At 34.7% G+C, this 16,566-nt stretch overlaps 1 protein-coding gene across 6 annotated transcripts in view; it reads left to right on the forward strand.

The window, feature by feature from the left end:
* Nucleotides 1-16,566, forward strand: part of LOC124449408 (MAM and LDL-receptor class A domain-containing protein 1-like) — a 42,859-nt gene that overhangs the window by 8,030 nt on the left and 18,263 nt on the right. The window contains exons 10-24 of one of the 6 annotated variants that reach the window (XM_047000325.1): nt 81-174; nt 581-721; nt 2,933-3,186; nt 3,504-3,645; nt 3,791-3,958; nt 4,423-4,685; nt 4,777-4,885; nt 6,165-6,302; nt 7,388-7,641; nt 7,925-8,066; nt 8,237-8,404; nt 9,047-9,309; nt 9,417-9,501; nt 10,922-11,076; nt 11,116-12,090. In XM_047000325.1, coding sequence (XP_046856281.1) covers nt 81-174; nt 581-721; nt 2,933-3,186; nt 3,504-3,645; nt 3,791-3,958; nt 4,423-4,685; nt 4,777-4,885; nt 6,165-6,302; nt 7,388-7,641; nt 7,925-8,066; nt 8,237-8,404; nt 9,047-9,309; nt 9,417-9,501; nt 10,922-11,076; nt 11,116-11,427 — 2,688 coding nt within the window. In that variant the 3' untranslated portion in view covers nt 11,428-12,090. Of the gene's footprint in view, nt 1-80; nt 175-580; nt 722-2,932; nt 3,187-3,503; nt 3,646-3,790; nt 3,959-4,422; nt 4,686-4,776; nt 4,886-6,164; nt 6,303-7,387; nt 7,642-7,924; nt 8,067-8,236; nt 8,405-9,046; nt 9,310-9,416; nt 9,502-10,921; nt 12,091-16,566 lie in introns of those variants that run through there. The other 5 variants (XM_047000324.1, XM_047000323.1, XM_047000321.1 and 2 more) reach the window with 5 other exon arrangements.

Below are 16,566 nucleotides of genomic sequence, written 5' to 3' on the forward strand. Positions count from 1 at the left end.
ATGTTAGTTAAATTGACCATAATCACCATTAACTCGCAATATTACTCAAATCATACCAAATGATTACCATTTTAAAACAGATAATTGTTGAAGGCATCAAAGGATCGGGTTATTACGTAAACATTGCTGTTGATGAATTTACATTTACAAGTGGAGCATGCGCAATCTTAACAGGTAAGTATGTTTCGTAATTGTAACAATACATCATTAAACATGCATTTATAACATTGCTAAAAATAGAGAAATATATAGAAAGTCTGAAGTCAGGTTCAAATAAAATTTTTGACTGAGGAAATTTTAGTCTGCAATGTAGCTTTCTATCTTAAACAACTTATCAATTTAACATGTTAAAATTCTATTGTTTTGTAGTTTTGTTTAGAAATATGTAAACAAAAACAGTAAATATACCAGTCTGTTTTATTTAGTAAAAATCATAATTCAATACTAATATTCTTACTCAGTGATTTTAATCTTTATTTCCTTAAGGACAACAGTGATAAATAATTGTATCTTCTTATCTTTTGGACACAGCTTGTGACTTGTGTCTAATCTTTACATTAAATGAATGGTTTTGTTCCAGCTTGCGATGACGGTTTTGGAACAGCATCTTGTCCATGGCATAATGCAAAAACAAGTGATGATTTTGATTGGTCGATTGGCAGTGGCAGTACGTCAAGCTCCAATACTGGTCCAAGCAAAGACTCAAAAGGATCAAGTTCGGGTGAATATCGATTAAATATTAGTCTTTATTTAAAGAAAAATTCGATTAATTAAAACAACTATACTAATTTCTGTCATTAAATAAATCAGCCAAGAGGGACATATTATGTGTTAAAATAAAATGACATTTCCAAAAATTTGATCAAAGTCTGTGTATAAGAACAGTGCAAAGCTTTTATTGACCCTAGTAAATAATTGGGATCATAACTTTATAATGCCAACCCAGTCGTTTTGCCCCCAAGAGGTATTTAAATGGAAGCGAGCTAGCCCGGGCACCCAGGATCTCAATTCACGATGTAAACAATAAAGTAAATGGTTTGAGCCCGGGAGTATCGGCATCTTTAGTACAGCACTACATGCAGACGAGATTGATGACTTTCACACTCACATCAACAAACAGAACAGCCACATACAATTTACCAAAGATGTCGAAGAAAACAGAATTCTTCCTTTTCTCGACTGTTTGGTAAAACAGGACAATCAAAAACTACGAACAATAGTTTATCGCAAACCAATACACATTGACCGACTACTAGACCAATCATCTTACAACCCTACATCACACAAAGCCACCACAATCAGAACATTAACAAGACGTGCACAAATCATATGGGATTCACCAGACGCTCTACACAACGAAAACAACTATCTCAAACGTGTTTTTGACAAAAACAACTGTAACTCGGACTTCATCAAACGCAACACTTACAAACCCAACGAACCCAAAGAAACGAACAACTCAGTGACAGCAGCAACGATACCTTACATCAAAGGTACGTATGAGACTATCTCGCGTATCTTACGGCCATGCAACATACGTGTCGCACATAAACCAATCACAACGTTACGACAAGTACTAGCGAACATAAAGGATAAAGAACAACCCAACGAACGACAAGGTGCAGTTTACAAAATAAACTGCTCCGACTGCCACGCCTCCTATATCGGGGAAACTGGCAGGAACCTAAACATAAGACTTACTGAACACAAACGAGCTACTAAGAAACAAGACAAAACTAATCACATTGCCGAATATCACCGACTCACAAAGCACAACATTGACTTGGACTCGGCAAAATGCATTACTTACACTACTGACTATAGACAGCGGCTTACATTAGAAAGTTGGTATACCAACTTGGAGCAAACCTCCCTGAACAGATCACAGCAAGTACCGGCACCTTACAAACGACTTATTCACAATACAAACAAACGATCAACTAAAAACATTACACTTCACACTAATCCACAGTGACAATACACAATTGACACTCACATATTTCCTGTAAAAACAATAAACAATACAATGACGTAAGAACCAGATAACAAATACGGCTAACCTGATGTTTACTCCTCATTTGACTCTGAAGATGACTACCGCTAAGGTTGTCGAAACGTCAGTCAACAACAACAAAAACAGTCTTTCTCAGGACTATACCAACCTGGACGATCTACATTTACAAACATGTCATGTAAACAATAGTAATATTCATATTGTGTTTATATGTGAACCGGACTGACCCACCTAGACGGGTCTCGCTTTTTGAAGCCAGGTTCCCGGCTAGGCGGACTGTGTATTTTCTCATATAAACGCAATAATCCGTACTGGCTCACTTACCCGAGCTGGAAAATTACATAAGGCGAATGCTATGCTATGGTGTTGAACGTGAATGTTGTTTATACACACACGTTGCGTTCAGTTAATAAGATGGCAGGATTAGCTTTGAAGAAAAAAACTTAAAAAAGCCAAGTCCAAACAATTTTGATGGGGGACTAGGATGATTGAAAACCTTATTAGTTGTCTGCAGCGCTATATTGACTCCACGCCTCTGTAGCATTATTTCTTTGTTTTTCAAAGATCTTTATTAAAATTACTAGACCGTGCAGTTGCATAATGGTGTTAAAAAAACCGAAAGTTGAATTGTTATCAAAGCAAATATACCCGAAACTACATTCGTACTACCCGCCATTTTGAAATCAAACTTCCCGCTAATTAGCAATCACTGCTAGGCGAGCGGAAAAATTTCCATGTAAACACGGGAGAAAAACATTTCAGCAAAGCGAGCCAGCCCGGGAGCCCGCTTTCACATAAACACCCCCTTAAAAACATAAAAAAATTGGCAGATTAATTTTACTATACAAATTATAGTATGTCCAAGTGCAAATAGGTTAGATTTCAACCATAACTTTTTGGTTGTCCTTTCTATACCAGGAAACTATTTTTTCATTGAAACATCCTCTCCCAGACAGCAAGGAGACAAAGCATGGTTGGTCAGTCAAAGTTTTTTTAACTCAAGAAAATGTCTCACATTTTACTATCATATGTATGGCAACGATATTGGATCCTTGAATGTGTACAGAAAAATCTACGGAAATAAATATTCAGCCTGGAGCAAAAGTGGTAATCAAGGCAATGCGTGGCTTAAAGCACAAGTATATGTGGATGGCATATATTATACCTATAAAGTACGTGATTTTATGTGTGATTTTAAGATATTTTATTGAGGTAGGCTAGATTAACAAACAACAGCTTCTGGTAGACTTTACAGAAGTTTTAAAGTAATCAAAGTAGAAATCAAAGAAGTTTTAAAGTAATCACCTCTCTTTATGAAGATATCAAGATATCAAACAAGGACTCTAGATCACAATCCCGCTGATAAAGAAATTATATTTGAGAAAATATCTAGCCAGGATCATGCCGCTACTGCAAAAAATACTGCAGAATACAGGAAATAAACCTATACTTAAGTATTATGATATTAGAGCTCATTCATTTTTTACAGATTATTATTGAAGGAGTCAGAGGATCTGGTTTTGAAGGAGATATTGCTGTGGATGATATTGAACTTAAAGGTGGATATTGTAATGTCCAGTCGACGACTCCCTTGTACAGTCTTACAACAGTACCAACATGGCAACGAACATGTGAGTAACAAAGTTTTATATTTTATAGTAATTAACGTTTTTTTTTGCAAAATTTCATGTTCACAGTAAATAGTTATAATTTGATGGTGCAATACAATTAGACAGTTTCTTGATTTTTATAGAATTGTTTTATTTTAATTTTTAGATGCACGAGGATGCACATTTCAATACGGTATGGGGACACGTAATTGTCCGTGGAGAAATGTTGCCTATGATGGTTACACTTATGATGATTTTGACTGGACTGTAGGCTCGGGTTCGATTAATCCTTACTACACAGGACCAGGGTTTGATAAAAATAATTCGGCATTTGGTAAATGTGTTTTCATTTTATATATTTGTACTTTATACAGAACAATGGTCTAAGGAAAAATTGTCATATTTATGAACATTTTACATTTTACATTTTCTTATTATCTGCAGTTCTTTACTTCCTTTTTTCATATGCTTTTGTCCATTATACCGACTACACTTACATTGCCTTGTTAAACCTATCAACCACTTTCAACAGCATTTCTTACCTCAACCAAAACCCTAAACATATTTAGCTTGATGATCTTAATATTTTGGCTTTGCGGTGAGTTCCGACGATGTTAGAGACAAAGTTTAACAGACCGGCTCTTATTGTTATTTTTTTATACTACAAAGCAAGCAGTCAACCACGCCTTCATTAAACATCCTCACAAATTTAAAAACCAAACACTTAAAACATAATTTTAGTTGTGAAGAGTTTTTTCCTGATTTCTTGATCTTATTCTATATACTCTCTTTCTTTAGGAAAATATGCGTACATGGAGGCATCCTCACAAAGAAGAGGGGACAAGGCCTGGCTAGTCAGTGATTATTTCAAGAGTTCGACCACTTGTTTTCGATTTTCATATTATAGTTACGACATATCAGGTGGTTTGTTGAAAGTTTATCAACAGATTCTGGGAAATACAAAAACATTGAAATGGACAGCAACCCCAAAAAGTAGAGCGTTTAAATGGTTTGACGTTAATATAACTCTGCCAAATACTGGATTTAACTCAGCGTACAGGGTGAGCTTCAAAACTATTACCATTTTTACTACTGTTTAATTGAACAATGATATTGTTTGAATTGCACTAAATGACCAACATTTTATTACAGATAATTGTTGAAGGTATCAAAGGATCAGGTTATTATGTAAACATTGCTGTTGATGAATTTACATTTACAACTGGAGCATGTGATTATGTATCATTGTACCCCACAACAGGTATGAGTATATTAAGCTACGTGAAAACTTTCTCGACATGTTGACTGAACATGCGCAGTAAAATAATTTTAAAGTAAAATTTACAGGGAGATCAATTTTAACCTGTTTGAGATTTTGTCGTACACCTGAAGGTTTTATGCTTCATGGTTCAGGGGGGGGGACATATCACAGTTTTTACGTATAAATGTCCACATAGATTTCATTATTACACCATTTAGTAAAGAAATGTAAGTATATCTGTAGATTTTACTTCTACTTGGAGTAAGCTTACTGTGAACCTTTTTTATATACATATTTATACTAATGTATTTAAGAAACAGTGTTCCAATCGATTTATAAAAACATGGGCTTTTTAACCATTCAACCAATTCTTTTCATGATTTTGAATTTAACATCTTACTTCTAATTAATGAATGGTAACAAAAGCTGGCTTTAATATATAAAAAGTTCTTATATTCTTCTATGACGGCTCTTATATTCCTACTCGTTGACTCTCATCTTGATTTCCTAACAGACAAAGGCGATAAATAGATGCTTGAACTTTGAAGTATTTTTCTTATTTTATGACACAGCTTGCGTGTCTAATGTTTACATATATTAATCCTAACACGGTTTAATATGCACATGAAAAACATGTGACTTGGACGAGATTTGAACTCGCACCTTCGGGATACCAGTCCGCCGCTCTACCTGTTGAGCTACTAAGCCCACAGGGATTGCAGACGAGTCAAACTTTTTTAAACTGCATATGGACGAGATATTCTCGCCACTAATAGCAGTTTACTGGATGGCACCGTGTTTCGACTTTATTCCAAAGCCATCATCAGAGTATATATATAATATATTAATCCTAACACGGTTTTAATAGGCACATGAAAAACATTTGACTTGGACGAGATTTGAACTCGCACCTTCGGGATACTAGTCCGCCGCTCTACCTGTTGAGCTACCAAGCCCACAGTGATTGGAGACGAGTCAAATCTCTTTTAAAACTGCATACGGACGAGATATTCTCGCCACTATAGCAGTTTACTGGATGGCACCGTGTTTCGACTTTCAACTTTTCCAAAGCGATCATAAGAGAATTTATATAATATATTAATCCTTGGTATCCCGAAGGTGAGGACAGGTATCCCGAAGGTGCGAGCTCAAATCTCGTCCAAGTCACATGTTTTTTATGTGCATATTAAAACCGTGCTAGGATTAATATATTATATAAATTCTCTGATGATGGCTTTGGAATAATGTTTACATTAAAGTGTGATTGTTTTTGTTCCAGTTTGCGATGATGGTATGACGGCATCTTGTCCATGGCATAATGAAAAAACAAGTGATGATTTTGATTGGTCGATTGGCAGAGGCAGTACATCAAGCTCCAATACTGGTCCAAGCACAGACTCAAAAGGATCAATTTATGGTAAATGTTGTTTCATTATTAGTCATTATTTAACACGAAAATTTGCTTAATTTAACCATCTATAGTAATTTTCGTCTATGAACAAATTAGCTTTAATTATGGGACATATATTATCTGTTACAAAAAGAAAGAAGCTTCAATAGAATTAATTGAAGTCTGTGTATATAAGAACAATATAATGCTTCATTTGACCTTAGTGAGTAATTTGATCATTACTGTATATTGCCAACCAAGTCGTTTCGTTATCATCCTTAAAAACAACAAAGGCTCGACTGGGGAGCGCGGGCTCGTTTTTACTTAGGATTATAGGGTAGGGTTTGGGTCAGCGTCCTAGGTGTCCGCTAAACTGCATGCAGTAGTCCCACAACAAAAAACTTGCTTATTGCGTTGAGTAAGTAAATTTAAGGATGTCCAAGGGCAGACACGTTATCCGACCGTTAGATATCAACCATTACCATTTGCTTGTCTTTTCAATTTATGGTCAATGTTAATTAGTTATTAGTCATTATTTTAAGCAAAAATTCGGTTAATTTCAAATCTATATCAGTTAATTTTCGTCAGAGAATAAATTGAACATATAGGACATATATTATCTGTTTATAAAAAGAACAAAGCTCCGAGGGAATTAATTTGAAGTCTGAGTATATGGCCTAGTTTTCACTAGACACAGAAGCGCAAGCAAAAAAAACAAAGCAAAGCATATTCTCCTGTTGTTAGAGGAAAAAAAAAGAAAAGGATTTTCTTTTCAATTTGCTTTTGTTCTACCTTATGCTTATGTCAAATTGCTGTGCTTATTCTTATGTTGATGCTTATGTCAGTGGCTTCATTGCTTTCATTTGTATTTTCTTTTATCTTTGTTTGTCCTTATGCTTATGTCGCTAGTGAAAACCAGGCTTAAGAACAATTCAAAGCTTCATTTGTTCCAAGGGAGTAATGTAACGGTAACTGTATTCTGCTAACCAATTTGCTATAACCTCTAAAAACATCAAAAACATGCCGATGCGTTGAGTATTTATATTTACGAAACTCCTAGCGCACAGAAAGGTTATATTCAGCCATCACTTTTTGCTTGTCTTTTCTACCAGGAAAGTATTTCTTCCTTGAAACGTCCTCTCCCAGACAGCAAGGAGACAAAGCATGGTTGGTCAGTCAAAGTTTTTCTTACTCAAGAAAATGTCTCACCTTTTACTATCATATGTATGGCAACGACATTGGATCCTTGAATGTGTACAGACAAGCTTATGGATATGACTATAAAGTCTGGAGCAAAAGTGGTAATCAGGGCAATACGTGGTTTAAAGCACAAGTAAACGTGGATGGCATATATTATACCTATAAAGTACGTGATTTTATATGCAAGATAAAGATTTTTCACCGACGTAAGCCATAGTATACGTTGATATACAATACAGAAATTTTTAAGTAATCAAAATACACCCCTCTTGATAAAAACGCCAAACAAGGGCTCAAAATCAGAGTCTTGGTCATAAAGACACTAAACTAAAAAAAATGTATAGTCAGGATCACGCATCTCCTGACAAAAACACAGGAAGATATACAGGGGAATAAATTCGTATTTTATTGTTATTATGATACCAAAGTTCATTAATATTTTTTCTTAGATTATTATTGAAGGAGTCAGAGGATCTGGTTTTACTGGAGATATTGCTGTGGATGATATACAACTTAAAAATGGATACTGTAATGTCCAGTCGACGACCCCCTTGTACAGTCTTACAACAGTACCACCATGGCAACGAACATGTGAGTAACAAAGCTTTTTCATTTTGTAGCAATTGCATGGAGATCCTTGACGCTTTTAGCATGCAAATGTCACGTTCACAGTAAATTTGTAAAAACTTACAGTTAATTGATAGTTTATTACAACTAAAAAGTTTCTTAATATTTTGGTACTGTTTTGTTTCAAATTTTAGATGCACGAGGATGTACTTTTCAAAATGGACTGGGAACAACAAATTGTCCATGGAGGAATATTAACTATGACGGATATACTTATGATGATTTTGACTGGACTGTAGGCTCGGGTTCGACTAATTCCTACTACACAGGACCTGCGTTTGATACATATAACTCTGCATTTGGTAAATTTTTTTCCTTAATTTATTACGTACTTTATAAAGTAAAGCGATCTGAAGAAATATTGTCCTTTCCATAAATAGCTTAGAGATTATGCCACTTCCGACTTCATCTCTCATGTCTCATCGTCAAAGATGCGAATACGATTATTTATGGCTAGTTAGTTAAACAATGACTTTGCATAAAATTAAATTGAACTTTCACCATAATCATATCTGGTTATTTCTATAACTCGAACATTGAGTTTCTGAAAAAGATTGTGATTCAGTGTCTGATTGGTATAATATCCATTGCAATCTACTTTTTTTTATCTCTGTTTTCCATTACTGGATACAGTTGTATTTTCTTGTTGAAGCAATCATCTCATTTTAAGACCAACATTCTTTTTCTCGACCAAAATCTTTCACACGTTTAGTTTGATGTTTTCAATGTTTGGGCTTTGCAGTGAGTTCTGACGACGCGAGGGGCAAAGTTTAACAGACAAGCTCTTATTGTCATTTTATAATTTTTATATAGCAAAACACGCCTTTATAGAACATCCTCATGATTTCAAAATGCAGACGCCTAAAATAACATTTTAGTTGTAAAAAGTTTTAATCATCTTTTCTTGATTTCATGATATAATTCATTTCCTCTTTTTTCTATAGGAAAATATGCGTATATGGAGGCATCCTCACAAAGAAGAGGGGATAAGGCTTGGCTAGTTAGTGATTACTTCAAGAGTTCGGCCACTTGTTTTCGATTTTCTTATTATATATACGACACATCAGGTGGTATGTTGAAAGTTTATCAGCAGATACTGGGAAGGACAAAAACATTACAATGGTCAGAAACGAACAGAAGTGGTGTGTTTAGATGGTTCGACGTCAGTATAACCCTTCCATATGCAGGATTCAATTCAGATTACCGGGTAAGCTTCAAAACTATTATCATTTTTGCTAATGTTTATTGAACAATACCCCTCATTGACTCATGATATAGTTTGAACTACACCAAATGATCAACATTTTATTACAGATAATTGTTGAAGGTATCAAAGGATCGGGTTATTACGTAAACATTGCCGTTGATGAATTTACATTTACAAGAGGAGCATGTACAGGTAAATATATTTGGTAATTCTAGCAGTGTGCTAGTAAGCTACATGCAAAGTCTGTCGACATGATGACTGAACATGGGCTTCACATTGTGAAGCGTTTCTTGAGTACTAACCAAGCAATGTGTGAAAACCCTCTCAACATGTTGAGCTTTACAATATTCTACAATGCTTAGTACGCTGCGTATATAAAGCTACATATATGGTTTAGGGGTTGTTTACCAGTTCATTTAAGTGCATTGCAAGGAGTCAAAATTTCAAGCGTAAAATTACAACTGTTTGAAGCACCACAAGTCATTCCTGTGATAATTCTCCAAGTAGGCCAATTAATTAAATGCAGATATGATCTTCGCACTTTTCTGGACAATTTAAGCAATTGTCTCATGAACCTGAAGAATTCAGGTGACTCAACGGGATTCTAACCCATGATCTCTGCGGTGCCGGTGCAGTGCTCTGACCAACTGAGCTATGAAGTCACACAGTGGTGAGCACGTCAATTTTGTTGGGCTCATGTTATCTCGTGAAAGGAATGTCATATGAAATAATGTTTTATGCAGTGCGGTGTTTGAAATTAAATGTAGATATGATCTTCGCACTAATGAACTCATCGTTTTATTATACTGCCAATTTCGGATTTTTTGTGAAGAAAGGTTCAACAAGCGTTGCGTTTCTTGTTTTCAAGTGTTGAAAAAGAAGTCATTGTAATAATTATAGAAGTGCGAAGATCATATCTACATTTAATTTCAAACACTGCACTGCATAAAACATTCTTTTACATGACATTCCTTTCACAAGATAACATCAGCCCAAAAAAATTGACCTGTTCACCACTGTGTGACTTCATAGCTCAGTTGGTCAGAGCACTGCACCGGCACCGCAGAGGTCATGGGTTCAAATCCTGTTGTGTAACCTGAATTTTTCAGGTTTATGAGACAATTGCTTAAATTGTCCAGCAAAATGCGACGATCATATCTTCATTTAATTTCAAACACCGCACTGCATAAAACATTTTTTCATAGGCCAATTAAATTGGTGTTTTTTATTTTAAATGTTTTGCTTATTTATAAAGTCAGAATATTGTGAAATTCCTCGAGAAGATTTATCAGATGATAAGTATTGAATCATTTCCATTTGCCAAAATCATTTAAAAAAACGAATAATATTTATATCGATAAATCATTGCAATAAACTACACACTTGCTTAAATGAAATTCATAAATGTAAGAAAACGAAATTTTTTGAAAAAAGAGCTAGACCATAATATCTATCCAAAATCAAAAAGGCCTTCTTATCACATCTGCATAGATTAATATAGTTAGCTTCGGTAAATGTTTTTACTTAAACAAAGACGAACAAAGCGATTACAGAAACAGTTTATTTTAATTGCTTTTATTGTGTTTGCAGTAAAATTTAAATTTTTATATAGCCTCTAGCAAATCACATTCCTCACGAAACATTGCAATCATATCGGGAGCAATTGGTGGTCTTGTTCTTCTACTTATTATTGGTATGGTTATCATTTATTACGTACGTCAGAAGAACAGAAAAAGAAACTCAACCAGCTCCACCACTCAACCTGGAAGTGCTCAGAATCCGACTTATCAAACCAATCAACATGGCAGTCCGCAGAATCCGACTTATTCAAGCAATCAACAAAATACTATGACAGGCATACCGCCACCAAGTTACGAAAGCGTTTGTAACACATTGCCTTTTTACATCCACGCTACTCCTGGTTTTACTAATCATGGTGCTATTCCCCACTTGGTACCAGCTGCAAATTCAGGGCAAAACGTATATACTGTACCGATGAGCACAATTGTCCCTGGTGACAATCGCAATCCAAATCCAAATCCTGGAGAGATTGTGGGAAATGTGCCCACCTCTAATGCACCTGTAGAAAATGTTGTCACAGGAGGGAACGTTTACTAGTCCAATGCAACAATAGTCTGTCGAGGACAAAAGGGACTTTGATTTTATTTTGAAATCTGATGAAAGTATAAATAAAAGACTTTTATCATTGTTTGTAGTACAAGCCTTGTGTTTTTAAAAACACTTAACTAGTGCATGTTAAATAACTCAATTTTATTTATATATCAAACATTGTTATTCTGATAAAATATCCTCCATAGAATGGAGAAAATATCGTTTGATAAGTTCTGCACAGATAAATATAATTTTCTTGATTCGTTTTTGCTACAGAAACTGCAGTTGTATGTAAGCAATGTATATGCATTATCAAGAAATAATGTTGTAACTAATGACTTATCACACACAAGTTGTTGAAACTATAAAATCTACACTTAAATAAATGCATGTGTATGCGGCAATTAGTCATTTTGTCGTGATGAAATAATTAGTGTCTACAATGCTTGTTAACTTTTAAAATAGAAATAACTTTCATTTGCAATTCAATTTGTAATTTTGGTTGGTAAATATACTTCAGTAAGCTAAAATTAACACGCTTTCCAATTGAGTTAAAAATAGCAGTGAGCAATAACTCTCGCTATTTATATCCATTGTTCTTTATTGTACTTTAAACCAATCATATACTACTCTGAACATTTAGAATAACAATAACTTTTTTGCTCACTATCTGATGGATATTTGTCGAATGAGGATGTCTAGCAGTAGAAGTCAAGAATTTGCTGTGCTGATGAAAACGTTTGAGTGAGTTCTTTGTGGCGAGGTTAACCCAAATTATAAGGACTCAGCGTACATCATTGATACCAATTTGCTAGGAGAAGTCTTTATACTTCTTCTGATTGGTGGAAGGGAAGTTGTGTCGAGACTAGAAAAGGTAGCTTAATACATAGTGATGATTGATGAAACATTAGAAAAATCCTTGCGTAGAATCGTGTATATTTGCCAGTAATACCTAGATGACAATTCTGAAGAAATGTGGTGGTACGTTGTCGTTAAGGTAAATGAAACAGACTCAGCGTAAAAGACAGACTGCCTAGAAAAGTTTATTCCACGGACTTTTATTGATTAAATAGAAGCCGTATCAAGCTTAAAGGAGGGTAGGTAATACAGTAATAAATAATGAATCATTTGGAAAATTCTTACGTGAAATCGTGGATATTAGACGGTAACACCTTAATCACAATGGTGTGTTAGATATTCTTGAATATTATCGAAGTCAGTTAAGAAACTGCTCAAAATGGACACCTCAATGAAATTTTAATGTTGTAAAAGCTTTAAAAAAATTTTTTAATAGATTTTCATTTGCCTACTGTTAAGAGTCAGTACAAGGAGTCGCGACTCATTTTGTGATATGAATTGCACCTTTTTAAGTCCTGATAATGCAGTTTTTAGGTGGAGTAAGAGTTTTAAAAACATTCTGTACAAGTCACATCATCTGGGAGACCAGGACTATTTAAGACAAACTAGATCATGAGCAAATTGATTTTTTTATTTGTTTTTATTGTTTTTACAATAAAATTTTAATAAGTTTGCAACAAATCACGATCGACAAGAAACATTGAAATTATATTGGGAGGAATTGGTGCTGTTGTTCTTCTACTAATTTTTGGTATGGTTATCATTTTTTATATACGTCAGAAAAGCAGACAGAGAAACTCAACCAGCTCCACCTCTCAACCTGGAAGTGTTCAGAATACAACTTATTTAACCAATCAAACTGCTGGCAGTCTTGAGAATCTGAATTATTCAACCAATAAACAAAATACTATGACAGATACACTTCCTTCTAGTCCCGTAACCTTGTGTAACGTACCACCATTTTACTCACCAGCTACTCGTGGTTTTGCGAGAGGTAATGTTCTTCCAAACATTGTGCCAGCTACAAATCCCGAGCAAAACAATGAGCTGACGAGCACAATTTTTTCTGCTGACAATCCTAATTCGAATTCAAATCCTGAAGAGATTGTGCGTGATGTGCCCGCTACTATTGAAACTGTAGAAAATTTTGGCGAAAGATAAAACGTTTCCGAATCCGATGCAACAATAATTGGTGAAGGGCAATTGGTGATTTTGAGTTTAGTGTGATTTGAGTATGAATTTGATAAAAATACAAACATAAAACTATCATTGTTTGCAGTCCAAGCATTTGTAAAAACTTTTTTATCGATTCATGCTAATATTTCATAATTATGTATCATATAACTGTTTTTTTTATAAAATGCCCTCTGTGGAAAAGAGTTAGATAGCATTATTAAATATGCAGGCTGGTTACGCCACTGGTCTTATTTGTCATCTGGACGAATTATCTGCTGAAGTAAGGATTGCTAAATACCACTTGTATAGGCGGTTGCTATATACACATCTTGCAACAGTGTTGTACGTTTTACTGACTCGACTACAAAAACTTTGACATGAAATAGACACTTTGTCGTCTTGGCAAATACAATGGTGAATGGTCAAAATAATAACAAAATAATTCTTATAAAAACTGTTCAAAACCCGAACACTAACCCAATACTTCAAAAAGAACTGTTGTAAAGCTGAAAGACATGATGCATTTCGAAGACTACTTATCAGGTGTCAATTTGTGTTAAATGGGTACTTAAAAATCATACGATATTTATAAATTATAATGGTAAGAAAAAGTTAACACAATCTTTAATTGGGAGATATTGCAACTGAAAATGTTGAATTTTCAGTTTGATTTGCAATTTCCATTGGAAAAAAAACGAAGAACTTAATTATTGATAATATGAATGTGCTTTACGACTGGGTTAAAATAACAACATTACTGTAATTTGAACCAATCATATACTCTAATCATGTAGGTGTTAGTGATGAAGTATTTTTGAACAAGTCGCTTTGTATTATTTGATTCATATTTGTCGAGTGAGAATGTCTAGCTCTAGAAAGCAAGGATTTGGCTACGTCACAGTATTATGAACACACAGTAGATTGTAATGTCTCATTAACAATTAAATCAAACTCAGACTCGTATGGATTCAAAATTGGAATTATATTTCAAAGACCAGCCTTAGCCTTCTTTATCAGAGAGACCCTAAGGCTTTGTAGAGGCTCTCTATTTATATTAATTTTTACTAATTTACATCGTCCAGGATGTCTTTGATTGTATACATTACATAGAGCAGTTCCATTGAATTTTTTTTGCCACGCCTATCTTATTACGCATGATTACAGCAGTAGCAGCCAGTCCATTTCTTTTTTTGACCAATAGGAATGATGAAATGGCTAACGGCAGCCATTAATCTAAATAAATGTACCAGCAGCCAGTGATAGCACAATATAGTGATATGCAGTAGAGCAGCTCCATTAAATTTTTCGTGCCACGCCTATCTTATTACGCATGTGATTACCATAGTTGCAGCCAGTCATTTGCTTTTTTCGACCAATAGGACTGATAAAAGGGCTAATGGCAGCCAATAATATAATTAAATAAATCGCAGCCAATTGCACACGAAGTGGATCTACTGTATATATACCCTATACTGTGGTGATAGCCAGTCACACACGAAGTCAACTTTCTGCATTTGCATTCTCTATACTGTGGCTGTATTGATGAAAAGTTTAAGTAAGTTCTTGGTATTGACGTTAAGGCAAATTATTTATTGACTCAGCTTATATTATTGATGCCAATAGGCTGGAAGATATTGTTCAATGGCTATTGTTGGGTGGACGAGAAGTTGCGTGTCAACAAAATCAACCCTATATTAATGATTGGTGCATCATTTTGAAAATCCTGGTGTAAAATCGTCAATATTCGGCCGTAATGCTATATTTACGATTGTGAAGATGTCATGGTGAGTTGTAGTTGAATTGGAGAAATAAAATTAGTTTAATAAAAGCAGGTATTTCTAGTGTAATTATCTTATGGTTTTTAGCTAAATACTTGGGACGTCTTTTTCAATAATATCTTCTTGTAACATGATAAATGATTCACGGTTGTCTGTGAACCGTATACTAACAATTAGCCAAAACAATGAGCTTATAGACATTAAGCTTTCTGTGTGAAAACTCATGCACTCTTTAATCTGACGAACATATTTTATAAATTAATGCCTGGTTTACACCAGTGAACAAAACATGTATGAGCGAGAAACCTAGCTTAAAGCCTGGTTTTCTGTAGTGACATATAGTCACAACCAAGAATATCGGCAAAGCACATTCTCATGGGGTTAGAAGGCACGAAAACAAAAGGAATTTTCTTTTCAATTTACTTTTGTTTTATTTTATACGTTGTGTCAAGTCGTTGTGCATGTGTTTATGGCCCGTTTCAAACGTCGCATGTACATGAGCCGAATGCAATTAAAACAAACGATAATGAGGAATTTTATCTCATTTTCTTTTGTCTTTAAGGCATTACCCTCATGTAAAATTCAACGTTTGAAACAGGCCTATGTTGATTTTGATGATTGTGACACTTCATTGCATTTTTTATTTTTTTTATTGCTCATCTATTTAAAATACGTTTACGTTGTCTATACTCGTGAGACTTAAAAAGACAAAAGAAAACAGATTTTTTTGTTCATTTTCTTATGCTTGTATTTAACTGCCTATATCGATGCTAATGCTTAATGCTTTGCTTATTATTTTGCTTTAAGTTTATCAATACTTGTGTTCGCACCATTGAACTAAAATACATGGAACGCTAACTGAAGCAAAATTCTGAAGCCAAATCTTACACCTAGACACGCAAGATTACACCTAGACACGCGAGATTACACCCAGACTCGCGTGTGTTGTGTTTTGCGATTCTCTCGCGGAGGAAAAATTGATTGACTACACACGCGTGTCCTGGTGTAAATCTCGCGTGTCTGGGTGTAAGATTTGGCTTCAAAAAATTACTAGGGTTTTCTATTACAGGTAGCGTTCCATGTATTTTAGTTCAATGGTTCGCGCTTATTCAACTTGTGTCATAGAGTGTTTTCAGAAAACTGCATTACATAAACAAATGTTAATTTAATGCTCGTTTGAGCATCGGCACTTTGATGATACTACCCCAAACATGGCCCCCCATGACGTCACATGCAAACACTCTACTACCAATCCATTAGTGTTTGCAAGACGTATCTGATAAAGGAGAATCAGTAGCGGATCCAGAGTAAGTCAAAATAAATTACTGCAGCA

This window comes from Xenia sp. Carnegie-2017, unplaced genomic scaffold (genome assembly GCF_021976095.1).
Source record: "Xenia sp. Carnegie-2017 unplaced genomic scaffold, XeniaSp_v1 HiC_scaffold_23, whole genome shotgun sequence".
NCBI lineage: Eukaryota > Metazoa > Cnidaria > Anthozoa > Malacalcyonacea > Xeniidae > Xenia > Xenia sp. Carnegie-2017.